The sequence below is a fragment of the Diabrotica undecimpunctata genome, chromosome 4 (genome assembly GCF_040954645.1).
Source record: "Diabrotica undecimpunctata isolate CICGRU chromosome 4, icDiaUnde3, whole genome shotgun sequence".
Classification (NCBI taxonomy): domain Eukaryota; kingdom Metazoa; phylum Arthropoda; class Insecta; order Coleoptera; family Chrysomelidae; genus Diabrotica; species Diabrotica undecimpunctata.
Window position 1 is genome coordinate 52214005 of NC_092806.1, and position 22797 is coordinate 52236801.

The window sequence follows — 22797 nt, forward strand, 5'->3', positions numbered from 1 at the left end:
AAACTCAAGAAGAAAATATGCTTCACGAAGACATCAAAAGGTGGTCAAACATCTGATATTCTACAACTTAAAAATGTAGTTCGTATAAAATTATTATTTTCCCCGTACTTTTTTACGTTTTTCTTTAACTTAAATTTATACGTTTTCTTCAACGTAAAAGAAATTCATTATCATAGTTACCTTTGTCAATTACTTCACTTTTTCGTGTTTTCCTATATGCCATATTGGTATGACGTCACGCTGTCATTTTTAGGTTATGTGCATCTTAATTGCAAAAAACTTAATTTCTGCTGCTATTTCACTATACTTTCTTGAAATACACGTCAAAATTTTTTAAGATTTATTATGAGTCGATAACTATCCCAAAAACAACTTAAAAACCACGTTTATTAATAAAATTACATAAGATTTATATGTAATTAAAAATTAAATTACACAGTATATTTATATTCCCATTGTTTACAATCGGAATCTGAAACCAACTTTACAAAAATATCAGCGTGGTGTCACGACTAACGTGGCGTAATGGAGCGTGAATTTCTTGGAGCAGTGTATGTAATATGTTATGTTTAAAATAACTGACATTTGTTCCAAACCTAATTTTTTTCTACATCTACAAATGGTTTTGTAGAAAAGACAGTAAAGTAGTTTCGTAATGTTTACTAGCATCTAAATGTCGCAGCGAATGCCTTTCATTGGGGTATATTTGAAGCTGATAGGGTTTACCGGCTTTTATTAGGCTGTTGATAAGCTGAGTAGTGTGGTAGAAGTGGACGTTCTCATCTATTAGACCGTGGATAATTAAAAGTCGATTTTCCCTGCGAAACAAAAAAATATTGTAAAAAAAATATTAAGATAAAGTCTCAGACAAATGATAATGTCCAAAATTAGGTGACACTTTAAGTTGCCTCTTTAACGATGATAAAGTAGTTCTGGGCAAGGTGCTTGTATGGAATTTGTTTCCTATATTGAATGGATGCGACTGATCAAAATGTATTTTACTATTATATAATTATTGTTGCGAACAAATGTAATAAAACAAATTTAGTCTGTAGCAAATGTAAACAAGGAGGCCATCTGAGCAAAGTATGCACGAAAAGAAAAAATTAAAATCAGGTAGATCAAATGGAAGAAATTTTCAACATTCATTCAGTCATTCAGATCATTCATGCTACAGGAAAAATTTACAATTTTAGTGGAAATCAACAAGGTAAGTCTATCCTCTGAAACAGATTCAGGTCCGTAGACATATAATACAAAATCGACTAATCGTTGCAAGACTAGCCCGTTCCCCCAGTGCGACAGAGAAAACTCTGTGGTAGTAACTGTCTGTTCTCGAAGCACTTGAAGTGTAAGAAACCTATCTTCCACGGCGTTTGCTGCCCTTGGTCTTCCCTGTCTAGGTCTTCTTGAGTAAGAAACAGTTTCTCGAAATCTTTGTAAAACATCGGATATTGTACTTCGCAGATTCACATTTCTACGATATACTAAATGGAGCCCCGATCATTATGCACTTGGGCTACTTAATCTGGCCTCATTGTATATTATTCTTTGTTATTAAAAACACTTCTGTCCGGAAAATGCAGCTAACAATACACCAAAAAGAAACTTAAGCATTATTAATATTAAGTTTATCGAAAGCACCTGAACAATCCTTTCAGCCACAAAAACTGACAAACTTTTAAAAAACAAATTAATAAATGCAATTTATAAATATATTTAATTATTATAAAAGGCAATTCTACTAAAATCTAAAATTCTACTAAAACTGAAAACTAAAAGGAGAACTCTTTGGAATTTCACGTGTCCGGTTAATTTTGCAGGGCAGTAATCACTTATGCCAAGATGGTCCTGCTAAAACTACATTTAATTTTATATCAAAATTGTGAAACAATCATTTTAAAGTTGAACTTCACCGGAATGCTCGATAAAAATAAAATATCTGCATATGAAGAGCATACATGCAAAAACCGATAAACCCATTTTTTGAATTTTTTAAACTGAATATGGATTCATATCAATTTAGTAGCCCCCTCTGTTTCTAGAATATAAAATTCCAACAAAAACCGATATTTACCCTTTAAAATGATGTACAAAGTTGACCAGTTCGAGTAAATGCCGATAAATCTAAATTTCGAGCATAACCCGATATATCTTTAAATAATTAATTCGCCATCTATGATGTAAATCCATAATATCGTGCGTACTTATAGCAGGTTTTATGCTGTTTCGGGCTTCGTTTTATAGTAGTAGCATACACAAAGAAGTATACTTTTTTCCTATGGTAGTAGTATATATATATATTCGGTTTTTTATAACGTCTTACGACGTTGTCCGACTCCCAAACGCCACTGTATTCTGTCTTGAGTTAGGTTTTCGTCCAGATTTCGAGCGCTAATCGCTTTCCTAACTCCCAGGTTCCAGCTCTGTGGTGGTCTTCCTCGTTTCCTCTTCTCTGGGGGTTGCCACATCATCGTTTTTTTAGGCAATCTTTCGTCCCCCATTCGGCTCACATGCCCATACCATATGAGCTGTTTTCTCTCAATATCCTCAACTATAGTGCCCTCTATACCCATTTGTTGTTTTATCACTTCATTCCGTATTCTGTCGGCTCTTGATATTCTCATCGATCTTCTGATGGCATCCATTTCCGTGGCTTCGACCTTTTTCTTATATTTTTCGGTTATTCTCCATGTCTCAGCTCCATAAAGTAGGCTAGTTTTAACCATTGTCTCATAGATGTTCCATTTTCTTTTCTTTGATATTTCTTTACTCCATAGAATTCCGTTCAAACATGCTATAGCTCTTCGTGCTTGTACAATTCGTAGTAATTGGTAGTAGTTTGTAAATTAAAAACAAGAGGACTGTGTTACCTTAATCGCGTTGTCGGAATTAAGGGGCAAAGGATTAAGAGGTTATGTTATGTTGTTTATGAATTACGTATTATGCAGTTGTTGAACATAATTGTATTAAGTTTTAACAATGGAAGCAAGTGTGTGAGAAATTAGTATAGGAAATAGGAAAAAAAGTAAAGTGAGACCAAGAGGCAGAAATTGCAAAAGCAAAGGTAACAGGTAAAAAATAAATTAAGATATTCGTTACCTAACCCATTTTTTGTTTTAGATATCCTGATAGCAATCCTCATTTGGAAAACCTAACAAGAGTTTGCAAACATAATGACCCTACTTACAACTGCAATAGCATTGTTGAAAGTGACATTCGAGCCATTCGAAATAAAACTTTTGAAAATAATGAAGTCGTAACAGGATATCAAATTGTGTCATTGCATGTCAGTAGTTCCAATTGAAAGGAAAAGATCGACAACAAAACGAGCAGTCAAGGGGCGTAACTTTTCCGTACACTACTTCTTGTCGAAAAGATTCAGCAAGAAAAAAGTTCAGGTATGCTAGACATTTTTCTTGAAATGTTTGAATATTAAAAAAGATCGCATAAACTACATTGCTAAAACATTGTCAGACGGAAATATTCCAAAAGAAAAGCGGGGTGGAGATCACGTGTCCACAAAATCTGTTGTCAAAAAGAATAAAATAAGAGAGTTTATTGGTAAACTACAAGGAAGAGAAAGTCATTATAATAGAAAGAAAGCAAGACGAATTTATTTGGCCGCTGATCCAAGAATAAAGAAAGTACATGACATGTACTTCATTCAATGCGACCCTGAACATAATGTAAACTTTTTGATGTTTAGGAGGATATTAGTTAATTATTTTAACATTGGGTTTTCTACTACAGCATCAGATATATGCGCACAATGTACTAGTTAAATTCAAAATTGGAACGGAAATTAACGAGGTAAAAAAAGAGAGTTTCGTACTGAGTTGAGTATCCACTAAAAGAGGGCTAATGCTTTTTATTATAGTCTGCTAAAAGAAACTCCTGAAAATTTCATTACATTCTGCTTTGATATGCAGCAGGTGCAGCCTTTGTCCAAAACACCTATTAATAATGCGTTTTATGCACAGCAGATTAGCATGTATGTTTTTTGCTGCGTTGATAGCCAGTCCAAACATCCAACTTTTTTTACGTGGACTGATCTTCAGTCCACGTAAAAGGTAGGGCATCAATTGAAATAGGTTCTGCACTTGTAAATTATTTAGATTCTTTAGAGTACGATAATATTACGACACTTCGCCTCTTTTGCGATGGATGCGGTGGACAAAACAAAAACTCCCATATTATTCATTCGCTGTACTTCTGGCTTAGATTTAAAGCTCCAGTTCAAGTAACAGAAATATTACTTGTATTTCCAGCCAGGGGCCATTCGTATTTGCCAGCAGACAGGGTATTTGGGAGAGTAGAAAAGCTTCTAAGAAAAAAAAAGCCACAATTCTCTCTAGAGAAAAATATGAAGAAATTTACAAACAAATTGGAGTTGTTATAACGATGATACACTGATTGGAGATCGTTTAATATGAAAGATCTTCAAGTTAGCTTGTAAAAAGTGAAAGCGCTAGCCGATACAAAGAAGATTGTAATAAAAAAAATTTAACAATGGCAAATTCATAAAAATACGATAATTCCAAAACTAATATTTTACCAGTGGATTGGAAAATTTTGAAAAACTTTTGAAACCAAAATTTTCCAATATTGACCATCTCAGAAAAAGAATTGACTCGTGGTATCCCCGAAAAGAAAAAAAAATCCCTTAAACACTTATTAAATCAACAGTTCGATATAGATTGGGAGAAATTACAAGAACTTGACTGGTACCGGGAATTGCTTAATGGCAAAAGTTCAAATGAAAAGGATGAGCAGAAAGAGGAAGGGGAGACATGTGACTGCCTGGAAGAGGAACCAAAGCTTCAGATTTGATTTTACTTTTTTTTTTACTTTTTTCAAATTGTTAAATACTTACAATAAAAATAATTTTCTTCATTCTAGTTCGTTTATTTTCTTTTGTTAACAACAAAAATATGGTGCTCTTGCAAATATCTTTCAGGCAAAAACCCGATAAATTAAAAAAAATCAAAAATAAAAACAGTAAAAAAAGATAGTATATTAAAATTTTATAATTTTATTACATGACTTATAACTACTATTTATTTCCAATATGATGTTTCTTTAAATTGTTATGGGATTTTGCTGTACAAGTTTTTGGCTTTTATCTCAAAATTGGAAAAAGTGGATTTATCGGTTTTTGCAAGTAGGCTCCTCATATATGGACTTGTGGAAGACATTATTAATAAAATATATACTTATACAATCGATACTTACTCTTCTGGAAATTTACTAATATAGTTCAGTACGTTCCCATTGTGATAACCATCGGGATTAAATTCGGGCAAATCCATGTATCGCTCCGTATATCCCGTATCATATAAACTCCAATTCGTTACCGGGGCTCCGGCTATTGCTATTTTGAATATTTCTGGATAATTTATTAGACCCATTAAACTTAAATATCCACCTAAATGTAAAAGTTGAATCGATTATTTAGTATCACAAATGCATTTGTAAAGATAAAAGAAAATAAGTAAAAATAAAATATTGTTGAATATTAGATCAATTCGATTGATTTAGTGTACAAATTTTAACCACCTATCCGTTGCGACTTATCGATGTGATTATATTAAGTTCTACAACTGTACAGTATATGGAATCTATAAAGTATATGGAAATCTCATCTTTGTTCTTTTATTACGTTGAAATTTGTTTACGGAAATTAGTATTCAAAACTGTTTCAACTATATTTGAACGACAGTTCTCTATATTCACGCCAATAAAGATTAGGTTCGGCAACTGCGATTATCTGATGATACTAGAAACGACTTAAAAGTTATGGCAAACTTCTAGAGGACCAAGTACAATATGAGGTCGATCTCTTACTTTGTGTATTAAAAATTTCATGGCATTGCTCTAGTTTTCTGTAGAAATCCTCGGCTGTAGCATTGTTTATGTGTAATCGTTACAGAGCAAGAAAAGCTAGGAATTCACCAACTGTTACGAAAAGAAAATTCGTAGATTTCGTTCTTTGGAAGAGTTTCAATGTAATTTTGGAACGGTCTATATTACGTATGAAACTTACTAACATCTGTTAGATCCTGACCGATTGTATAGTATATGACCAATTAAGTAGTATTTTAAAGGAATACCTGGCTCAAAAGGCCGATACTTTGTATTCTCGTATTCTGAGGTTAGGAATTACAACAGGATAATGATATTTTTGGTTATACAAGAACTTGGTTGGACGATAGCAAAATAGCAACAATTTCGTGGTTTCTTATCTTAACTTCTCGTGAAACTTTCTAGAAGCATGAGCTTCTGAAATTTGAGAATTCCACATTAACTTTTGAAATATATGAGTCTAAATTGTCTATATATAAGGTCTCTATTCACTATATACGAGTATTCGACCTTCCGTCATAACATAACGTCAAAAAATGCCAGCGCACTTTGTGGGGTACCAGCGCAATCAGTAACTCTTCACGAACTTGACATAGACCGGCAACTTACCAACGGGAAGTATCTAGTTTGTAATAGTAGGGGATTGTTTATATTATAAGTTCTGCTATCTTATATTTGCCAAGCATTTTGTTATTGCTGAAAATAATGGTGAGACGCAAGCAACGAATGTGCATAAAGTTTTGCTTTAACTCAAAATAACATGTGCGAAAACTATTCAAATAGTTCAAAAGTGCTTTAGAGATAAATGTGTAAGCGCAAACCACAGAAAAAATAATTATTCAATATGTTAAAAAATGGCCGCGCGTGTGTTGACAGTTCTGTTCTGATCGACTTTCCAGCGGCAACTGGTTTGTTCATCACGATGAAGACACTGAAACGTTCACCGAAGCGTGTTCAACAGATTTTCGTACAATCCTGATAGCATCCATCCCTTTAAAAAATGCAGTCCTGGCATTCTCTATACGTATTGTAATTTCTTTGCTCATGTCCCAGTTTTCATTTAGATTACAACCAAGATAAGTAGTACTGTTGGTTCTCTCCAGCTGTTCTCCATTAGCTGTTACCACTTCTGGCTGTATTGGAGTTTTACTGACAAACCTTTACCTTTATCTTTGTTGTGTTTAGCTTCAGTCCATGTTCATCAGACGTTCTTGTAATCCTAATAATCAGATGTTAAAGTTCTTCGTAACTATTTGTAATTAACACCGGGTCATCCGCGTACCTCAAATTATCAATAATGATGCCATTAGTTATGATACCACATTGAACACCATTTACACGTTGATACCAGTAAAGATTTTTAATGACATGTAGGTCTTTATCATCAATATCTGTCTGCTAAAAAATGGCTATCATTTCAGTATGTTTAACTTGATCAAAAAAGTCAATACAACACATATAAACCGGATGGCCGATATCTCGGCATCTGTATGTCATACCTTGAGTACTACTAAATATTACTTCTCTACTTCCAAGATTACTGCGGAACCCAAACTGTGTGTCACTAAGTTGTTCTTGTATTTTTTTGTTACATGCTCGAGTGCAAAATTCAAAGAAATATTTTTAAAATATGACTCATCATGCTGATGGTTCGGTAGTCACTACATCTTTTCGCATTTGCTTTTTTGGGCATCGTCTAGGGCTTACAGCAGCCAATCCGTTGGAATATAGATAGTCTCATGAATATTGTTAAAAAGATGAAGGAGATAACTTTTAGCAGAACTTTAGAAAAGTTTCATTATTTCACCTGACACCGTCGCTTTTCTGGTCTTTGCCAATCTTGTGGACAGACTCTTATGTTATTCTTGGACAGAAATAGACAAACAAATCACATAACGCCACTACATCCTAACAAAGAAGAAAATATAGAGGATCAGGTTAATCTTATTTCTCGGTCTATTTCGTCCATAGATATGTCAGGTCCTGTCACTACTTCTTTAGTTTTGAGATTGGGTCTAACCTTTCATCATTAAATAATTTCTTAACAAGATTCAACTTCATGAGGGAAATATAGTGAAAAATTAGAATGGACGCTTACTAATCACAGTTTGGAAAAATCCTAATAACTTGTAAATCGTATAGTTTTTAGACAATTAGTCAGTTTAATATAATCGACAAAAACATAAATTTTAAGATTAGCAGGTCATTGTCTCTAATTCTAAGCAAAATTAGAATGGACGCTTACTAATCACAGTTTGGAAAAATCCTAATAACTTGTAAATCGTATAGTTTTTAGACAATTAGTCAGTTTAATATAATCGACAAAAACATAAATTTTAAGATTAGCAGGTCATTGTCTCCATACACCCTTTAAATGCAGCTCACTTCCTCGGCAGTGAGCAGGGAATTGAGCAGGGAAGTTGGGAGCATGAGTATGTAAATACGTCGCTCGCGCTGCCATTACTCATGCTACTGCCCTGTCGTACGCTCCCTTCGTTGGCGGTTTTTTTAACGGAAATCAAAGTACTTGCAGTGCGAGTGACAGTGACTCTTTACAAGCTGCTCGCTGTCTTGTCGGTGCACGGACTTATTTATTTATTGTTTGGTAAATTTTTCGTTAACTATGGTTAAGTGAAGCAATGAAAAAGTGCTGAAGTTTTTAGAGCTATATGATAGTGAGAGATTGTTGTGGGATTCTTCACATAAAGACCACAAAAAAGGACAATGCACCCGATGCGGTTTGTCCTTTAAATTTAAATTTGGTCCTTTAAAACGATATTAATTGCTTTACAAACTTACGGCACAATCAGTGAAATTGCTGGTGGTGATACTTCAAATAAATAATGCACACTTGGGTAACTGTCCCTAGTGGCCAAATATCGTAATGTTATTGCCAAGCGTATCTTGGGTGGTATTGGAATTTTTACTTTAGTCTGTTTTTTTTATCATGGTCTCAATTTTCTGAAGCAAAAATTAAAAATCTATGCGTGACATTCTGCAAAAGTTAAAAAATTCTCCGAATTCCTCAAAAGTCAGTGCATCGAAAAAGTTTCTAATACATATTTCCAATGTGAAAAATGAAAAAATGTTTGAAGCCATTTTTAGATTACTATCCAAATTGAAGATTTTTTCGACATCGACGATTTTATTCTACCTCATTTGTTTTTAAAAGGTAAGATAATTTTGTAAACTTGTAATTTCTATGCCCTCCATTGCTGATGATTAGACTTCGGCAAATATGCATATTGCATATTTTGCATATTGTGCATATTTTATGCAAATATTTCATATTTTGGCATATTTGTATAAAAGTTTGCATAAAGTGCATAAAAGTTCAGATTTTTATACTGTATTTGAAAATTTTTAAACATACCAATTTATTTCAATTCTTGTATAAAATTTTGTAGTCATTTTAATCAAGAAATGATCTAAGTACGTAATCTCTACAGGTACAAAACATTTACAATTTCAAAGAAGATCAATTTAAGTAGCCCTCAACATTCTTAGAAAGTCTCGGTCACTGAGGCATTCAGTTATTGGATAATCGCTAAGGGTTCACTCATTTGCATTTTATGATCTAATCCCCAAATCTATCTACAATTTATTGTATCTTAACAGCAGGTAAACGGCTAATAGTTTTGTTCCTAATTTAGGGATTTTCCAAAATCTCCCAGTTTATTGAATTAGGTACCTAAACATTTCTAATTTGATGCTCAGATTTGTAAATCATTTTTCTTTTGATATTCAAAGCGTAAACACTCGTTGTGCGTAACAAAAAGGAAGATTGTGATTTTATAATGCCTAAAACAACCAGTGCTTCAACTTGGATTAAACCTTATGAAGAGCTGTCTATGGATATGGGAAAAATCTACTGTTCAGTCTGTGGCAAAATTGTAAGTATCTAATATTTTCTATTAAATATCTAATATTTCATACATACAGGGTGTTTCCAAATGACACTTACAACGTTTGACTGTAGATACTTCTCGAAAAATTGAACAAAACGATATAGTTAATGAGGGGTCAAACTTATTTACTTTTCGAGATACAGGGTGTTAAAATTAAAAAAAATTAAATTAAAAAACTTTAAAACCAATAAACGTATTTACTTGAAATTTAGTACTCGTAGGTTGTTTTTAAATGAAAAATAGCTTCCTTTAGTGAGAAAAAATTGTCCATGGTACAATACAATGGTGTGTATTTAGAAAAATTTTTCACCTTTACTTTTTTTTATGAAGTCAGCTATTCTAAAACACAATTATTTTTATTGTAATTGAATTAACAAAAAAAAAACTTTTGTTGAATTTTAAAATAAGTTATATGATGTACTAATGGTTAGTAACAAAAACTAATTTGTGGATTAATGCTGCATTTAAAACACTTAGCGAGTGTTTTTTTTTCCAAACCAGTTATTTGATTAACCAAAAATACCTTGTATATTTTTATATTTTAAAGGTTGGGTTAAAATAAAGGTTTTTTATTTTTATTTATAGATAGCATGTGAGAAGAAATTTCAGATAGACCAACATGTGAGAACTGCTTCACACATTGCAAAAAAAGGAAAAATAGGAGGAAAACATCAAACTTCAATGGCTAAATGTTTCCAATCTACTTCAAAAAAATTAGATGAGCAAAAAACTTTTAATGAAGACTTGTGTCGCGCATTAGTGTCTGCAAACATACCGCTTTCAAAATTAGCAAATGTAAATTTTAGTTCGTTTCTAAAAAAATATTGCAAACTTAATGTTCCAAGTGATCGGTCTCTAAGAAGAAATAATGTGAACGGGCTATACTCGTCGGTGTTAATTAATATTAAGGAAGAAATTGCAGATAATTATTTTTACATATGTATAGACGAAACCACTGATTCCTCAGGAAAGTATATTGCTCATTTATTGATTGGTGTTCTTAAAGAAGATACCTTACCAAAATCTCATCTTATTTCATGCCAGCAACTTGAGAAAACAAATGCTTTAACAATTTCGCGTTTTATACAAGAAACATTAGCAACTTTTTTTCTTCCGACAACTATTCCTTCTAATAAATTACTGCTTATTTTATCGGATGCTGCTCCTTATATGGTGAAAGCAGGACAAAATTTAAAAATATTTTTCCCAGATTTAATACATGTTACTTGTGTAGCGCATGGATTAAACAGAGTTGAAGAGGAAACACGAAAAAAGTTTCCTCTTGTAAATACCATGATATCCAGTGTCAAAAAAGTATTTCTTAAATCTCCTATAAGAATTCAACTTTATAAAGAAATGCTACCTAACATTCCTCTTCCACCACAACCTATTTTAACGCGATGGGGAACATGGTTAGAAGCAGCTAATTTTTATGCAGATCATTTTGTTAAAATAAAGAACATAATTGATACGTTAACAGATGAAAGTTCCCAATCTCTTTTGGATTCTAAACAAACTTTTCAGAGTAACTTGCTTCAACAAGAACTTTCATTTATAAAATCAAATTTTAGTTTTGTTCAAAAAACAATTACTCAGTTAGAATCACCAAAACTGTCATTGTTCGAAAGTACAGCATTAATAAAAGAATTTGCGTCATGTTGTCGGAACGTTAGAGGTAATATTGGAAAAGATATTTTAAAAAAATTTGAAGCTACTATGGAAAAAAATAAAGGTTACCATATTCTTTCTGAAGTAGTCAGTGTTCTAGCTGGAAATATTTCGGAAACAATTAATTTAGAACCAAATGTTTTGGTTAGTTTGAAAAATGCTCCCGTTACATCAGTTGATGTTGAACGAAGTTTTTCCATATATAAATATATGTACTCAGACAGAAGCCACAAGTTTTTGTTAGAAAATTTTGAACACCACTTGGTCATTTATTGTTACCATAATTCTAAATAAGTTTATTCATACTTAAAAATGATGTAGTTATTTAAAATAAATGTAAATCTTAATGAATAGTAGGAAATATTTAGTTATGTACACTTTTTTTTTTTAAATAAAATTGTTACTATTTTACGATTTTTTTATTTATTTGTATGCATATTTTGTAAAATATTTGCATATTTTCGGGTAAACACGTGCATATTTATGCGCATATTTTCTACATTTTTATTTGCATATTTGCCGAAGTCTACTGATGATACACTGATGCAGCACTGTGGTAGCTGTATGTAAACAGTCATTTGCCTAAAATGCTGCCGTGGAATTATTTCGGGCAGGACAGTGGGCAACGCGAGTAGCAGCAGCAATGGCTAAATGTAAAGGGGATGTCACAAAAATATAAATTTAAAAAACAGCAGTTTCTTGGTAAACCTCCAAGCCGTATTTATTTCAAGTATCCTTAGCATTTTTAACGTTCTTTATTTTCCTTATCTCCTGCATTTTAATTTATTGTACTTTCTAAATTTACCATCTTAACATTTTATTAATATTTTATTAATTGTAACTTACCGTATGACCATCCATGTATAGCTACTCTACTTAAATCTATATACTGCAGACTCTCGCTCAACCATCTTAAAACTTCTACTTGATCTTTAAGTTCTACTGTACCCATTCGTTTTTTTATGTAACTTTCAAATACTAAACCTCGATGCTGAGATCCCCTAGAGTCAATTGCTACTACACAGTATCCTCTAGCGGCTAACATGTGCATCCTTAATTGCCTCATGCCCTGGAAAATAAGTTGAATGTCAGGAGGATTGTTGAATAGAGTATGTTTCAACTGTAGTGGTGGAAATTTCTAGGAACAGTAAAGCCTCACCAAACACAGCAGTGGCGTTCCAAAAAATACTTATGATTTAAATCAAATTGTTAAAGATAGGTACATAGAATTTATTAAACAATGATATTAGATTATATTTTCGGCAATATTGTACTACATTTTAATACATATTAGTATAATATATCACATACATATATTGTCTGTATGTGAAACCATAGATACGTATTACAGATTACAGGATTAATAAATATTAATTACAAATATTGTTTTAACTTGTATACCAACCTCTATTATTTATATTATTACTCACTTAAACGTCACAAAGTTAAATAGAAGAATATACGAAATGATTGTAATAAAGTAAAAAAATAATACATACTGCTATGTTCCTATTTGAAATCAAAAATAAAATAAAAATTGCATCTTCATAGACCACTATCATGTAAATTTTCAATGCCCTGTATATGACAAAATTTGTAAAAATAATTATTGCTAGTTTTAAGAAAGTGGTTTCGCCGAAATATGAATGTTTGGTAATGCGTCACAACAATAAAAGATCATTCGGATAGCCATTTATAGGATGGAAAATCCAGTAACCCGTATATATTTCAAAGAGCGATTATTGTATAAAGTAGACAGCTTTTAAAATATTCTTTTGTATTAGTTTCTTAAAAATAGATAACACAATTTTTGGAAAGTGTAGAATTCTGTTGTGGTTATAAAGGTATAAGGAATTTTATTTATTCTTGGAACTCCAGAAAGAACAAACAAATACGAAAGTTTGAGAATTTCTTTAGAATTACAAGAGAGGTTGAATTTGGTAAATTATATGGTATGGTTGAAAGTTTTTTTGATTGGATGAGAAATAATGATGGAAGGGGAGAACGAGCCGATGTCTAGAATGAATGAGTAGATTTTGGCAGTTGTGTTTGTTCGAGCAAAAGGGGAAGTCCAGTTTTGAAGAACGTGTGTGGGAAAAGTACCGTAGGTTGTGTTAAAAGTTACAAGTAGAATAGTGGAACGGGTGATAGACTAAGTAGAGAGGTTCTTCTGAAAACTCCTTGGAGTCTGATGTGTCCAGTTGTGTAAGTAACGAGGAAAAGTTTGTTTGAATTTGTGGCACCGAGTCGATAAAAGAGATCCTTGGGTCATAAAAAGTAGAATTCAAAGAAAAAAGAAGGTGGAGAATTGCATCAGAAGATAGGAACAAGCACTGTGGGAAGCAGTGAACAAGAAGGAGAGCAGAATTTGCAGAGTAGCAGAAACACATTGTTGGAGAACGTGGACGATTTCTTTTGGTTACAACATAATCCAGGAAGGAAAAATTTTACGTGTGCAGACATTGTCCATTTATCAGCAGATTTGTTTGTTATAAATTGTTAAAGTCGGTTTTTCGTTACAGAGGAGACAATAAGAAATAAGATTCTCTATTCGTGTTTTTAGTATGGTATAAATATACTAGGATTAAGAAAATTGCAATATTTAATATTTTAATTCCTTTGAGGAAATAAATGGTATTGATAATTTCTATTGAATTTATGTGTGTATTTTTATTTTCCCGTGTCTATACCGATAAGGAAACAACTAAGAAATACTAGAAGCCACGAATAAAGGTGATTTATATAAAAATTGAGCCCTGAGATTTGTTTTTTGTTTATGTTTTGATTTGCTTAAAATAAATTTTTTTTTATTAATTAATTAAAGTAGTTGAGTCCCATCAACACCAACAGGTTAAAAGCAGATAATAACAATACATACAGGACAGTTTGGAAAACTTATATTCACATAGGTTACATAGGTACATCGTAATGTTAAATTATATTATTCACTTTCATAATCAGATGCACTGTCGTTGTCACTAGAATTATTTAAATCAATCCTTAATTCTTCAGTAATTACATCTATGCGACGTTCACTTTCCAAACACTTATCTTCAACCTTGACAACATTTTCACACACTTTTTTCCAGTTATGTACAGTTACTCTAGCAAATTCCTGTCCCACCAACACTTTTACGTCTTCTAACTTAAAATAAACGTTTTGTTTTGCAACTTCATTTTTTATTTGCGCCCAAACCATTTCTATAGGGTTCAAGTCTGGATTATATGGCGGGAGTTATAAAGAAACATGTCCACATTCTTGCAGCACTTTGTCAAATTTATATTGAATATGATCTTGTTTGCGTCGTTTGATGATTTCATACAATTGCGGTTTTAACATTGACGTTACAAATGGTAAATTTTTTTTCTATCAACCAAGATATCATATCTAAGATATCATATATTAAAACAGGCAAAATATGCTAATCTTAAGGAATTAATGCAGTTTGTGCCACCCATCCATCACAACTTCTACAAAAATTTGCCTTATCAACAACGGAAAGGACAACAAATTCCAAATCAAGGCACTCTGGATAATATTCAAGAAGATCCCGATAAACTAGAGAACTGTTTCGACAGCGATGATGACTAGTTAAGTTTACTTCTAGTGTGTTTACTTTTTGCATTTTATATTTTTTACTTTTTTTTTACAAGAATTCTTTGTTTTGTGAATTAAATTGTATTTAAAAGAATAAAGATACAAGTACAGTCCAAGTATTTCATTGGAAGACGATGGGTATAAGTGCTGTTTTTATTCTAAAATATTTGCTATTTTGCTCATATAATTGTACTATTACATAAAAGTTTTGAAAGTTAAAAAGACCAGCCAATTAGAAACTATTTTGAAAAACAAGCGATAGAATTTAGGGAAGGTGTTAAACTTCAAACTTGATTTTCTCAAAACTACCAAAAATGCACTTGTATCCCTTGGCTTCTACACGCCTTATATATAAAATGAATTTAAACAAGTAATGAGAAATCGGAAAAGACGAAATAGTGTTTGACGGAGAGAGTATTTACAAAAAATTCGTGATTTTAGACGATTTGGCATATATTATATGGAAGAAACTTGGTTGAATGGGGGTTCACATAAAATCAAAGGTATGGCAAAACTTATTATAAGTTCACGACAGGCGTTTTAATTAGGAACATTCAACGGGCTTCACAGAATATTCGGGCAAAGGAATACGTCTCATTATTAGGCATATAGGAAGCGATTACGATTTTTACAAGGTGTGTTTAAATACAATCAAAACGGCGATAACCATGAATATATCATGACGAATGTTTTTGAAATGTGGTTTTTCTCTATATTGATTCCTGCAGAACCTGTATCGTAAATTATAATGGACAATGCATATTACCTTATACATACAATGAAGTTTGAAGCATCAATTCTTAAAATCAGTTTTAGTAATTTCTGTGAAATACCACATTTGTTGATATATAGAAAGCTGGGTAGAAACTAATTGTGGCTCTAGATAGTTCTAGACTTGGTTAAACCAAATCACTCGGTTCTTCAATATCTGCGATTGATTAGGGGTCAATAGGCCAAAGACCATCCAAGGTCTAAGTGTACCAGAAGGTTCTCAAAGTCACAAAAACACGGATATTCGCCAAACATTGACTGCAAATAGTTCTTCCATTGTTAATAAACCATTTATAAACCCTATATGTACATACATTTTCTATGCTTTCAATTTTTTGGATAATCTTTCATGTCATAATTTTTGGCAAGGTTGTAAGGAAATTGTTCATGAATAACGCACTAACAGTTGTTGACGGGTCATGTATGTTAAAATCAGAATATAAGTAAAGATAAAGTTACCTTAAATGTATTTGATACCAATTGCACCTCGGGTCCACCATAAACATTTAATACCGTTGGATACTTCTTCCCGCATTCGAAGTCATGAGGTTTAAATACCATGGCATACAAAACGTGACCCGAACTGACTTTATGCGTGAACAATTCGGGGGAATAACATTCACTAACTAATGGCAAAGATTCCATAAGGTAACCTAAAGGTGTCAATTTCACTCCTTCTACTGTCCAATCAGTATGTACTATTCGGAATACTTGGCAGTCGGGGGGTTTTTGAATATTGCTATATACTGTTACTATCATCGAACAATCCTGAAAAGTAAAACAAATATATAGTTACACGATCTACTACATATCAAAAACGACTAAATTAGACAAAAAAGAACAAGTAAAATCAACTCATCAAGTGTTCTAAGATGTTTCTGACGTCCAGAGAGAAGATCTCCTAACACTTTATATTTCCTTGTCGAAGTTCGAAGTCTCAGAAGCAAGTTTAGAATTCATCGATATGATTTTGTATCTTACACACCTTTGATATTTCTTTACTGATTTAAGAATAAAGTTGTTTATACAAAGAAACTTTTAAATAAGGTAGGGACTGTGGTGTGATGAGGTAGAATTATTTAGATTTTAATAAGATGTTATAAAATTCAAATAAAAGTAGGTTAGTATTAGATAGCATTTATTTAGGTCAAGATTGTGTATTATACAAGCATTATAAATGCTATTGTTTAGGTTTCCTTGATTGTAAACTGACTAGAATCAGAAAGGCACACTGCTGTATAAACAATGTTATAATTGCGAGAATTAATTTTTAAACTTGATGTTTGGTTTGTTGAGTGAAGACGTGTTTTTTATTCTTCTTTAATTTAACATTGAAAATAACCTAAATCTTCTCTCAAACTTTTAGAATGCTTTAGATCTAGCACTATTTCTTGTACATGTATTGAACCATGTTAATGTTAAGTAGTGGTAATGAAAGCAGTTAAGTGTACAGTTAGCAGTAAAGTAAAAATAGTTAATATTAAAATATGGAAAAATGGGAGCAAAATAATCGAAAGGAGGAACTACTAATATAAATGAAAGCGGTCAACAATGGTTATTGCACAAGTAGGTTTTTTGACAAAAGTTTTTTAGCTAAAAAAATGGTACATACTGAAAAAGAAATTACAGAAAACGCTATTCAAGGATTTTCTTCTTCTTCTTGTTCCTCGTTATAAGTAATTATGCTTGTTCACTGGTGGATTAATACCTCAATGGAAGATTGTCACTCCATTTTTTGCGCGGTCGTCTAATACTTCTTCTGCCGATTGGTGACTTATCTCTTGTCATTTTGACGACACGGGTCGCCCTCATTCTACTTATGTGGTTATTCCATTCTTTTTTTCTATTTAGTCTATTCGTTTATACACTGTACGTTAAATTTTCTTCTAATGTCTTCACTTCTCTTTCGATCTCTCAGCGTATTTCCTATAATTGTTCTCAGTACCCTTATCTCTGCCGTTTCCCGTAGCCTTTATGTTGTGGCTGTGTCGAGTCTTGTTTCTGAGGCATATGTCATTATTGGTCTTCAACTGGCTTTATAAATTCTTGACTTCATCTCAGTATTCAAGGATTTTATGGAGTTATATAAAATTGATAGACAAACAAACATCGAAAATAACGACTTGCCCATCTTAACATCAGAAATAAAATACGCCTTAAAAAATATGAAAACCGGAAAAGCCTCTGGACCTGACTACGTTCATAGTGAAATTATACAACTTTTGGAACAAGATAATTTAGAACTATTATCAAGACTCTTCAACAGTATATACAAGACTGGTACAATTCCACAAGATTGGTTAACGTCTACGTTTGTGCCTATACCCAAATCAAACTACGCAAAAAAATGTAACGACTTTCGATTAATAAGTCTCATGCCCCATATTCTGAAGCTATTTCTAAAAATTATCCATAACAGAATTTACAAAAAATGCGAAGAAGATATGGGTCCGGAACAATTTGGCTTTCGAAACGGTATGGGAACTCGAGAAGCTTTGTTCAGTTTCATTGTTCTCATGCAAAAGTGTCGGGATCAACAAAAATATGTCTACTTGTGCTTTATAGATTATGAAAAGGCTTTTGACAAAGTCAAACACGATCAGCTAATAGAATGCTTGCAAAAAAAAGAACCTGGATCCAAACGACATTAATACAATACGTGAACTATACTGGAACCAAAACGCCTCTGTCAGAACTGAAATGGGTGATACTGAAACCGTAAACATCCAAAGAGGAGTTAGACAAGGTTGTATACTCTCACCATTATTATTTAACTTGTACTCAGAGGACATCTTTGCACATGATCTACATGAAGCACAAGAAGGAATAAAAGTCAATGGAAAAATCGTGAACAATATCATGTATGCCGATGATACAGTACTGATTGCTGGCAGTGAAGAAGAACTACAAATTCTGTTAACCAAAGTAGTGCGAGAAGGAGAACTATACGGCCTTAAGGTGAATGTAAAAAAAAAACCAAATCAATGGTAATTTCAAAAAAACACACACCAGTTATAAACATACGAGTCAACAACAATCTAGTTGAACAAGTGAAAAAGTTTAAGTATCTAGGCTGTTGGATACATGAAACCTTAGACCAAGAACAAGAGGTTAAATGTAGAATAGAACAGGCAAGAAACACCTTCTTAAAGATGCGACAGTTACTCACTACCCGTAATCTTGATTTGTACCTACGATACCGCATGATAAAGTGTTATGTATATAGTGTACTATTACACGGCGTGGAAGCTTGGACGTTAACAGTCAGCTCGTTACGACGTTTAGAGAGCTTTGAGATGTGGGTATTTCGTCGTATGCTGAAAACTTCATGGACCGACCGCGTTAGAAATGAAGAAGTTTTAAGGCGTATGAACAGAGAACGCGAACTCACAGAAATTGTTAAGAAGCGTAAAACGTCTTATCTTGGACACATATTTAGACACGACAGGTATAACTTCCTTCAGCTTATTATAGAAGGGAAAATAGAAGGCAGACGCGGCCCGGGTAGAAGACAAATGACCTGGCTGCGCAACATCAAAGATTGGACTGGATTAGACTTTCAAAGTTTAATAAGGAAAGCCCAAAATAGGGAAGATTTTGCAGAGTTCATCGCCAACCTTCGCTAAGAAGACGGCACCTAAAGAAGAAGATATAAAAATGGACATTGGTAGTCTTAAAACCAAAATTTATACATAATTACATAAGTACATATAACATAAGTAAGTACTGTAATTTGATTTGAATATAAGCTAGTAATTTTAGTTTTTTTGTTTAAATTTGATAAATTTTTACTTGAAATAAATGTTTGCCATTAATTTTTATCACATAATACATAAATTACTTCTAATTTGATCGAATATAATTATAATTACTTATAATATAATTTCGTATATTTCAATTTATGGATTTATTTCATTTTTCTCATTAATTTGTTTATCCTTCTTCTGCAAGTTCTGCTCAGAAGAATTGAACGGAAATTGCGTAGCTACGAGATTTCACGTCTTGCTACGCTTCTTCTGCCTTTGATTTTGCCCTACATTATATTCTTTGAGAGGCCGCATTTTTCACACATCTAATAATGTGCTCCAAGTGTTCCAACTTTCCCGTTTTTCCTGAGTTTAAAACTTCACATTGTTTTCCTAGTTGTTCAAGAACTTATGCGCTTTATTTGCGATACCTCCATGATATTTTCAGAATACGTCGGTAACACCACTATCTTTACATTCTTCTTCTTCTTCTTCTTTTTATATAGACATGACTCTGTCTGTTTTTCAATGTGCCTCCAGTAAGTTGTCATTCCATCGTTTGCGTGGTCTTCCTACTGATCGTCTTCCTATTGGGGAACCGTCTCTTGCCGTCTTTACTACTCTATTTGTTGTCATTCGGCTTATATGATCGTTCCATTCTACTCTTCTATTTCTTACCCAGTTTTTGATGTTCTCCACCTTGCATCTATGTCGTATATCTGTACTTCTAGCTCTGTCCCATAGTGTCTTACCATCAATTTTTCTAAGTGTTTTCATCTCTGCTGTTTTTAACATCCTTTTTGTTCTCTCTGTGTCAGGTCTTGTTTCTGCCGCGTATGTCATTATTGGTCTGATGACTGTTTTGTAAATTCTGCCTTTCGTTTCTTTCCCGATACTTTTATTTCTCCATATTGTTTCGTTTAGGCAGCCTGCGGCTCTGTTTGATCTAATCACTTGATCTTCCACTCCGGTTTCGAGCTTTCCGTAGCTAGATAATGTGATGCCTAGATATTTAAACTCCATCACTTGTTCTATTATCTGACCTTCCAGCTCCAATTTACATCTTAGTAAATTTGCTGTTATAACCATGCATTTTGTCTTTGTTGGAGAAATTAACATGTTCAATTTTCTGGCGGTTATATTAAATTGGTGCAGCATCCGTTGTAAATCATCTTCACTTTGAGAGAGTAGTATTGCGTCGTCTGCATAGCAGATTATTTTAAGTTGTTTTTCTCCCATTTGGTATCCTTTTTTAGTTCTTACTTTTTTTTTTCTTATTATTTCGTCCATAATCAGGTTGAACAATAGAGGACTCAGGGAATCTCCCTGTCTTATCCCATTGTCAGCTTCAATAAGGTCGGTTGGTTCTTCTTCTACTTTTACTTTTATTGTGTTGTTTTGGTAGATATTTTCGATCGTTTTGATTATTCCTAGAGGTATGTCTCTTGCATTCAGTAAGTGGATAACGTGTTTTAATTTGACCCGGTCAAATTCCCTTTTAAGGTCCACGAAACATAAATATGCCGGTTTGTTGTATTCTAATGACTTCTCTTGCACTTGCTTCATTATAAATATAGCGTCGGTGCATGATCTTCCCGACCTAAAACCTTGTTGTTCTTCTGCTAGTGTTATAATTTCATTAAATTTATTTGTTATCACTTTGGTTGTTAATTTGAGTGTTGTGTTTAATAAATTAATTCCTCTGTAATTTTCCATTCTTTACATTGGGAGGGTATAATATAAAATTTTGTGAATATACAGAACAACTTCTGTTAACGGACACCTCTCCACAACATGTAAAACTAGGTACTTTATGTACAACTGGTTCCTAAAAAAACTGATAAGACCCTTGGTAAGATTTGATCACTTTGAGCGGTGTATTTGATTGGTCTGACATTATATTATATTTATTATGACAAACAAATAATAAAATAAACAAACAAACAACAAACAATTGATTACATAATATGTTAATTCATAAATTGTAATAATTATTAAGGTTTAAATTTTGATATTATTTTGAATTCCAGACTGGAATTCAAAATAATATCAAATTGGTCTTCCAGACCCTCACTTTCTTTCGAGAGTTTCTTGTTCCCTCCATATTAGCTTACCTTATTAAAATCAACAGAATGCGAAAATCCAGGTCGCGTCAACAACCTGACCTCTCCAGGTCTTCTTAACGATACTACATACAAATGCTTTTCTAGGGGCGTTTCTTTTAAACCCATAAAATACACCAGCTGTCTTTCGTTATCTACCCAAAGATTCTGTCCTAACACTTCCCAATTCCCGCTAGTAAGTGCTACTTTTGACAAGATTTTTGGCTGTTTAAATATATAGGAAATGGTGTCTGTTAATCCGTATGGCACGACTTGTGCTGAGATCAAGTATAAGTGCCGAAAGCCGCTTTCTTCCGATGCCCAAATAAATTGCACCTGAAACAGATAAATAAATATGAATTGTCTTGTCTGTACTCTTTTGATCAATAAACCCATAAACCCATAAAATAAATACTCCGTTAATAAAAATAAAGACACTTTATCTTGGTTTCTAACTTAAATGATAATTCACATAGTATGGAAAAATGATACGTTTGAAGCATTAAAAATGTTAAATGAACTAGGACGACTCCACGGTCAGAATTATCTAACCATACTTCAAGTTTGAAGTATGTCTTTGTTAGATGCCCCGTATGTGGATCCATCTCATCGTTTGGCCATCGAAGACTGTTCGACACGGTAACTCAAGTACGCAACCTACTCAGAAAATTCTCAATGTCAAAGGCATTTATCTGCAAGATCGGCCAGAACCAACAATTGTTATCAGAAATTATAGATGGGAATATAGATGACTAGAGACAACACAAAACTCACCAGAATATTTTTGGCTCAACCGAAGATCAGCTAATAAAATGTGTGGAATTGCAAGTACTACCAGAATTAGACTTAAATTGGTTTGATAAGAATTTTGTGAGGTTGTACGTTAATGAGTTGATGATCAGGACAATGGAGCAAAGGGATAAGTTATCTTTATGGATTTTCGAAAGACTGTAACTTCTAGGTCAGATATAAAAAAAGCAGTACTTAAGTCCACAAAAAATGTATAATTTTTTTTACTCCCCGTGCTTTTGGATTTTTACTATACTCATAAGATTAAAAATATTGTCTATAGTTGAATAGCCTGTTCTATATCCTGCCTGGAACTCATTTAAAATGTTATTATTTTGTATCCACGAGGT

The 22797-nt window shown here is 32.8% G+C and overlaps 1 protein-coding gene across 1 annotated transcript in view; it reads right to left on the reverse strand.

Moving 5' to 3' along the window:
* Positions 1-279: 279 nt before the first annotated feature.
* LOC140439512 (dipeptidyl peptidase 9) overlaps positions 280-22797 on the reverse strand; it is a 54582-nt gene continuing 32064 nt past the window's right edge. The window contains exons 5-9 of the mRNA XM_072529479.1: positions 21671-21994; positions 16270-16578; positions 12288-12510; positions 5236-5428; positions 280-818 (exon numbers count right to left, since the gene is read on the reverse strand). Of these exons, the coding sequence (XP_072385580.1) occupies positions 614-818; positions 5236-5428; positions 12288-12510; positions 16270-16578; positions 21671-21994 (1254 nt within the window). The 3' untranslated portion in view covers positions 280-613. The remainder of the gene's footprint in view (positions 819-5235; positions 5429-12287; positions 12511-16269; positions 16579-21670; positions 21995-22797) is intronic.